The following is an 8,295-nucleotide window of genomic DNA, read 5'->3' as shown; positions in this document are numbered from 1 at the left end:
TACATCGACAACGTTTTTGACAAAACCACCCTGGTTTTCAAAACCACTCCGGTTTTCCATGTCTTTTATCAGATTTAATCATCAAACATTTTCTCAAAAATATGAATATATACTAGATTTCCAAAAATAGCATTCCTTTAAACAATTTGTTACTTACCTTTTCATATTCTTTCATCATTGTGAAATTAAAACCAAACACACCATAAATTCATAGATTTTTTTCTCTCTACTTATGTTACTTGTTGAATAAGTCACATTTATCATTTAGAAATAACACAAGTATTTAGTATTTACCAATTGAAAAACAATTAAATTTTATCTGACACACTTACTGCTAAATTTCTGTTTTTACAATATTTCCGATATTGTTTAGGGAAAATATCTTGATACTCAGGGGTGAAGGTTAGTGAGGGCCGGGTCCCCTCCCACGGTTTTTTTGCGTAATAGTGTAAATTTATCTGTTTTCGTCCGAAATTTTTTATACGTAGTGTAAATTTAGCCGTTTTCGGCCGAAAATTTGAGCCTGGCTCCCTCCGTTTTTGAAATTCTTTATACATTTTGAGTCCCCCCGGTGTTTTAGTCAAAGCTTCGCCACTTTTGATACTTCACCAAATCTTATATAAGATAAAGGTTTCGGGTATATGATCATAAGATCTTGACACGATATGATCTCGTCATAACATAAACACGCGTTATAGTTTTAATAATAATAATAATAATAATAATAATAATAATAATAATAATAATAATAATAATAAAATGATAATAATAATAATACATGAACTAACAAATTAAAGTATCGTATATGAGTACATATGAAATGATTAAAAAAATTACAATTTTTTTTCATGGGAATTAATAACAAAACTATTATTGTTTTTTATATTTGTCTATATATATTTATAACCCACCCCAAAGTTAGAAGGAAAGTAAAAGCATCTACTAGCTGAAAACAGTTATAACTTGTGGAAGGAAGACCAAAGTCTTAACAACTGTGAGAGAGAGAGATAAAGATAAAAAGAGAGAGAGAGTGATAATAATAATAATAATAATAATAATCGTTTGCCGGAAAATGGGTCGAGGAAAGGTGACGTTGAAGAGGATAGAGAACAAGATCAACCGGCAAGTGACTTTCTGTAAACGGAGATCAGGTTTGTTGAAGAAAGCACATGAGATCTCGGTTCTTTGTGATGCTGATGTTGCTCTTATCATCTTCTCCACCAAAGGCAAGCTCTGCGAGTACGCTACTTACTCATCGTATGTTATTCTTTCATCTTCTCATGTATTTTGTGTTAGTTGAAATTAAAGTTTTTTTTTTTTACTTAGAAAAAAATATTATTTTGAAAGTTTGTGTGTGTGTAACACTACATGAAATCTAGATAACTCATGCACGGTTTATTTTCGGATTATTTGATTTGTTAGTGGATTTGGTACAAGTGATATAGAGACATGTGTTTTTATATGAGGAAAATAAGTGTTAAAAATTGGAAATAACACAATCAGTACATGCTAATTAAGCTTTAGTTTTTATTTACATCAAATTAAATGTACTACTATGCTTTCATTATAACTTCTTCAATTAGCTGACACAGGTTATGTGAGCATGTGTGTGTGTCCATGTGAAACAATATACACCAACAACAATATCTTTTCCTACATGAGTTGTTGATTATTTAAAAGAAGTATGAAAGGTTATAAATAGACAACAAATGTTAATATTCCGTACAATGAATTTAACATAAGCAAGAATGACAAGTGCTACATCAAAATATTACATGAAATTGTATCTATGCAATATATCCAACAATGAATTACACCTTCATATATACCAAAAAACTATACACTGCAAAAATTACATTACATAAATTAAGCGATGACTTTTACGGATGTAAAGATATAAAGGGTGTCTCCTTGGTAATGTGTTACTTGTCCGAAAACATGCCAAGGGTAATTCATTTACCGAGGTCACATATTGTTCTTGCAATATCACCAACGGATCAATGGTGGGAGTTTCAACCATATGGATTAGCAACGGAGCTTGGCAACATATTAGCATTAATATCCATGGAAACGCCTCTTGCAACATATTCTTACTAACAAACGATTGAAAAATCTTAGGCTAGCTAGGTATCACTGACGTTGCTAAACAGTCCTCATAATCGACTACCAATGCTTGGTTTTGCCCGCGTTGGTGTTCGTAGGTGATTACCGTCTATAATTACATTCTTGGTTAAAATAATTATTCACATAACAAAATTGCAAATTTAAGTATATAACCGAAAGAAAAGCAAAATAGAATTACATTTATATCTGCCTCTTGCTTTCCTAAGCATACAAACATTAATTAGGTACCAAAGCTCAGTTGGAACAAATAAGCAATGACATAGTCTTTCAAGTCTCATTTAGGCTTCTTACCACAATCATTATGGGTTTTTCCCCAAAAATATGAACCAAATATTATGAAGATCCTCACTTGTGCTCATCAAACATTTTATTAATTAGTTAGCTCAAACAATTTATAAAAGTATTGGAATCATGCAACTATGTGACCTAGATTCACATAGCCATGTGTGCGCATGCCCATATGCTTTCAAATGTGAGTAAATCATAATATCATATAACATGGTTGTGTACCCTTGTGTTTCCAAGACCCCATTTTCTTACATAAGATCACAAGGAATCAAGGATACGTGATATGAAAATACATAGTCGTGTATTTTAGATCCAAAAATCATCTAAAACGCTACACAACCGTGTGAATAGTTTCACATTATCGTGTCTAGCATTTCCCAAAATTTTTATGTTTTTCACAAAATGTAGCACGGCTATGTACATATAAGACATACTCGTGTTTTTTCGTTTTCTCAAAATTCCATTTTTTCGCAAGGTGACATGGCTATGTAGATAGAAAATGTATAGTCATGTCCTGCATTTCAACTCAATTCAGTTTTTTTTTTACCCAAATCAAAGTTAATTAGAATTCTAAATCCAACCTTTCAAATCTAAATCTGTTATTAATATATATGATTTGAACGAGTTCATAATTGACCCGTGACTAATTTCGTCAAAATTCTAACATATCGATTAAATATGCTAACGCAACTCAATAAACCAAGATTAGTTCATTAAGATATTATATCTCAATTCTGACACTTAATTAAGATTTAATCATATAACCATATATGTTTCACAAATCCTAGAGCAAATATGTATTGGCCTCTCTACTTATAATGCTACGGATTCCAAGGTTCACACATTTAACTAAGATATATATCACCATTAATCATAACATGCTCATAAGTGTTTCACGAGTCTTGGGCATATGGGATGAGTCCGCCTACTTTTCTAATTATCAACATACGCACAGTGCACTTTCACATGCATATTATAACTAACTAATCTAATCAGCATGTAATATAAATCCTTTATTCTCAAACCATCTTATTTCCGATTTTTCATTATCCTTCACCCCCCCCCCCCCCTCTTTTTTTTTTCAAGAATGGCAACTTAAACATATATAATTTCGTCAATGATATTTATATGCCCTTGGCTACTTAACAAGTAATTTGCACAACTTGCCAAGTGGTGTGTGTGGTGCAATTCGTTGCGATTTTGGGCTAAAACTGAAACTTCGGTTTTTGGATTTTTGAAATCGTTCTGTTTTGATTTTTGTGGTTTCCGTTTTGTGGTTTTCATTGTGGTTTTGGTTCTGTTTGAGTTTCTTGCCATTTGAGCTTGAAAATCTTAATAATAAAAAAAAAAATTAGACCGAAAATAATGAATTTATGTATAAATAATTTTGTTGATTATAACTAAGTGACTATTATGCATTTGGCCAAAAATATTTGTGTTACATATTTATTAAATTCTTGTAAATTACTAAAAATAAAAAAGTAAAAATCTTGAAATTTGGTTCGATTTTTATTACATGCAAAACCAAAACCGAACCAAAAGTTCGGTTTTACAAAAGCATAAAACCAAACCATCAGTTTTTGTTTCGGTTTGAATTTTTCAATTTTTTAGATTCTGGATCGGTTTTTTCGATTTCTTACTCACCCCTAGTTTAACCAATCTACTTAACAACAAACAATCCATCTACATCCCACCACAAAACTTATTTAGATATGTAGGTGCCAATTATCAGTAAATAACCCATACATATTTCATCACCAAACTGTCCAAACACATCTAATTATATTATGGCCAACAGTATATAATTGTACCATTAAACTTATCCAGCTTTGTATGCTTTAGCCTTTAGATTTAAAGTTAATAATAGTATAAAAAATGGGTCTCAATCCTCACTAAAGATAATGGGTTTAGACATCATGTCAAATCTCTTTTTTTATTAACTAAATCATAGTTTTAACTTCAATCCAAACTAAACGAATATTTATTTAATTGTCTAATTGATTATATCATTTATCTCCATTTCAAACTAAACATACCGTCAACAGTACCCTTGAGTCCCAATTCATCATAAAATATTATCGAACCATAGCAAATGTTTATGTGAAATATATCTAAAAACATAATTAATAGTAAACAAAAGATATATTAATAATTGTATGTGAACATGATAATCCCGTATCTATGTATATGATATACTAGTTTTTATCATCCGTATTACGGGGTTGTTTAAAATTTTCGTTTCTAATATTGTGAATTTAGTTAATTTATTGTAATAAGTTAATAAAATACTTGAACATATTTTGATTAATTTTTGTTGGGTTACATTCATTTTATAGTGAAATGTTAACTGAATTATCTAATTAATTTTTATATTTATTTGTTTATGTTCATTTGTTATTATGTGGATATTATTTTGTGAAACTTTTCATTTAAGTTAAACTTAAAAGAAAAACGAATTCCTAATGTAACTAAATCCATATTGAAAAATTAAATTAGGATTTGATTATGGGGTTTGTTTTACATTTTATGTTTCCAATATTCATATATTTTAATTTTATTTATTGTAAGAAAATTAATAATATATTTAGGGTTTGATGATGACAGAGTTTCACAAATAAATGAGATGTTATAACCCGTTTAAAAGCTATCTGGGTTTGATGAGACCCATTACCAGCTTATTTTTTTTACCATAAAATTTTATCATAATTATAAATAATATCTTTTTTAAAAAATCGGATATTAATTTTTAGGATATCCCTATTTTATAAGATTTTCATATCAAATATTTATTGAGATTAATTTTTAATATAATAAGATGTTATAACTCGTTTAATGACTATATGGGTTTGGTGAGACCCATACCCATGAGTTCGGGTTAAATGCATGAGAAACCACCATTTACAAATAAAACAATTTTAATATCATGCAGATTTTATATACATAACAATTTAAACTAACAATTTAGTATACTCGCCTACTATTAATAAGTTAACCTTTTGCAACTTACGAAACACTACCAATTATAGCAAGTAAGAACTGATTAAGACTTAAAAAGATATCATAAAAAGCTGATATCGGGAAAATCGATGATATATAGGTCAATATCGCTGATATTATCGGTACCGATATTCTGCTAGAGGTCCGATAACTGCTATAGCACCGATATTGACTACATATAGTCTTGTTCAGCCTTTCAGACTGTATCAGATTTACACACGATTCCCTAGGACTCATCGAGATGCCTACTTCAGAAATCCGCTTCTATTCAAGAGGAAGATCCACCCGGTAGAGATAATGTATATGTTAGCTTTCTGCCTTCATAACCTTCAATACATGAAATGATAAAATAGATGCTTTCATGTACGTGTTATGCATGCACATGATCTCAAAGTAAGTCACATTAGACTCACCTTAGTTTGCTTCATCATGATAAACCTTAGCACATAAGCCCACTTGATTATACACATAATATGTTGTGGCTCAAAATAGTTTTATGGTTATTATTTATATTTAAGTTCTTATATGATATGCTTGTATTATTTGCATGAATAACCTTGGATGTCTTATTGAGAATAGGGAGCTAGCATAATTGTAAGTTTAAAAGCTACCTTTCTGAAACACATGTATATTGCCAGATTTAAGTCACTGTAATTTATGGTACATATAACTTAATTGGTTCATAATGCAATCAGTTAATATTATGATAATGAGTAGTAATGATATTTGGATTAGAATTGTACATTATTACTTACTAAGATATATTTCCTCTTCTAATTATACTAACTTGTTATCTATCTAAGATTCTAAGGTTCATCATCGACATCATTTATTTTTCGGTTTTATTATGAAAAAAATCTAAGCACTTCAATGATATAGGTTTATATCCATAGTTCCATACCAGGTTTTGAACTTTTGATGGTAAATTGATGCAAGTCAACACATTAGTACTAAACCTATTTTAAGAACTAATAAGTTTCTGATAAGTGCATTAGTACTAGTTCAACCCATAATGAATTTTTCTGTACTTAAGTCTACCTTCATAAGTTCATATCATGCTAAAAAAACAAACATTAAAGCAAAATTTAATCCTATATGGAAGCGTTTCAAGAGTATATTTGAATTGTTCCGTGAGTACTCCTTGTGGGCGAAGTGGACAATATTGGTTAGTATGAGATACTGGATGTTACATGTTACATTTCTAGTGCAACTGTTGTAGCACATGCATGCATCTTATTATAGCAAATGTACAAGAATTGAGTATGTCACTAACTATATGACAAATTTTAGGCTTGTTTCTTTCAATAATATATTAATTCACTTACACAATGCTGCTTTATATAATCTTGGTTTCATTTGATCTATTTTATTATTCTAATGACACCATCTTTTTGACAACAGAATGGAAAGAATCCTTGAGAGGTACGAGCGACACTCTTCTGAGACGCAACATACTTCAATAACTAACGATCCACAAGTAAGTCGGCTGTGTAATCCTCAGACATCTTGCATGACTTTCATTTTCTTTTTTATAAAATAAAAGACTGAATTTTATAAATTCTTCTAGGGAATCTGGACTCTGGGAAATGTGAAGCTTAAAGCTAAACTTGAGCTTTTGCAGAAAACACAAAGGTACTTGCAAATTGCAATAATAATAATATAAAGGTCATGTTTGTTTAATGTTTATATAGTTAAAAAAAAGTGGTCAAACATGATGTATTGATTTTGTTTTTTAGGCATTTAATGGGAGAAGAACTTGATTCCTTGAGTCTCAAAGAGCTTCACAGTTATGAGCAGCAAATTGATACAGCTCTTAGACATATTAGGTTAACAAAGGTATGACATTTTATCTTCCATATTATTGTTATATTATATATATGGCTATATATGCTAGTTCTTGTTATATGGATGTGTAGCATCTTCATTTCTTTTCATGTCAGTTATTAAATTGAATCTATAGATAAAAAGAAAATATTAGGTGGTTAAATTTTAACCAAGCTTCTATTATTTGCAGAATCAGTTGATGCTCAAATCGATTTCTCAGCTCCAAAAAAAGGTACATACATTTCTCATATTCAGTAAAGTTTTTAAGATAAGATAAAGTGTATCCTATATGAAAGCTAATAAAACACAAAGATAATGCTATGATCCAATATCAAATGTATCAACAGGACAAGGATATGCAGGATCAAAACACCTTGCTGTCTAAGCAGGTAAACTATATAAAATGATAAATAATTTCCCATGTTTTATTCTGAAAAATGAAAAACGCTTCGACATTTATGATTAAAATTTAAAATCATGCAGATCAAAGAACAGGAGAAAAAGTTGGAACAACATGAGATGACGCCTTCAGTTCGTTTGGGCTTGTTAAGCAACTGGTAATGTTAACTCTTTTCGTTATAATTTATATTTTTATAAAAGTTACGAATATATGTTCGATTGGAATACAGTGACAGGTATGAGTTAGGAGGTGCTGGTGGTGGTGAAGCGGAGGAGAACCCAACAGAAGGTCAACCGTCAACAGTAATGCCGCCTTGGATGGTTCAACACCTGAATAAGTGAAGACGTGGATGCGGATACAGTAACGTCTCAGCACCGTCTATGTTGCTCGTTTTTAAATAGCATACCAGATGTTAAAGGGTATATGTATGGTTTTTGGTTCGTTCATCTCGAAAATCCGTGGAAACATCGTCATGGATCAGGTCAGATTCATTTCATGCTTCGACAGTTAGTTTGTTTGCCACCAAATTATTATAAATGGTTATGAAAGCCCATTTTCTGACCTGTTTTAAGGCATGGAAATGGATAGCTTCATGACTAATTTTGGTTGTATGTTTTACGTTTGGTGGTTTCATGTTAATTTATGCTATTACTTGAAATTAT

General features: G+C 30.4%; 1 protein-coding gene across 2 annotated transcripts; it reads left to right on the top strand.

Annotated features, from left to right (window-relative positions):
* The first annotated feature begins 955 nt into the window (after positions 1-955).
* LOC143573411 (agamous-like MADS-box protein FUL-L) lies at positions 956-8,063 on the top strand. 2 transcript variants are annotated; one of them, XM_077058301.1, is made up of 8 exons: positions 956-1,257; positions 6,820-6,886; positions 6,977-7,041; positions 7,146-7,245; positions 7,424-7,465; positions 7,581-7,622; positions 7,717-7,790; positions 7,863-8,063. In XM_077058301.1, the coding sequence occupies exons 1-8, from the start codon at positions 1,073-1,075 to the stop codon at positions 7,972-7,974; spliced, it is 687 nt and encodes a 228-aa protein (XP_076914416.1). In that variant the 5' UTR covers positions 956-1,072; the 3' UTR covers positions 7,975-8,063. The 2 variants fall into 2 exon arrangements, with proteins under 2 accessions (XP_076914416.1, XP_076914415.1); XM_077058300.1 differs by having other exon boundaries at positions 6,811-6,886.
* The last annotated feature ends 232 nt before the right edge of the window (positions 8,064-8,295 follow it).

Source organism: Bidens hawaiensis, unplaced genomic scaffold, assembly GCF_021521415.1.
Source record: "Bidens hawaiensis isolate Kalapana, Puna unplaced genomic scaffold, B.hawaiensis_p1.1 tig00026411_1, whole genome shotgun sequence".
In the NCBI taxonomy this organism is placed as follows: domain Eukaryota; kingdom Viridiplantae; phylum Streptophyta; class Magnoliopsida; order Asterales; family Asteraceae; genus Bidens; species Bidens hawaiensis.
Note: the sequence above shows the minus strand (reverse complement) of the source record. Positions and strands in the feature narration are given on the sequence as shown.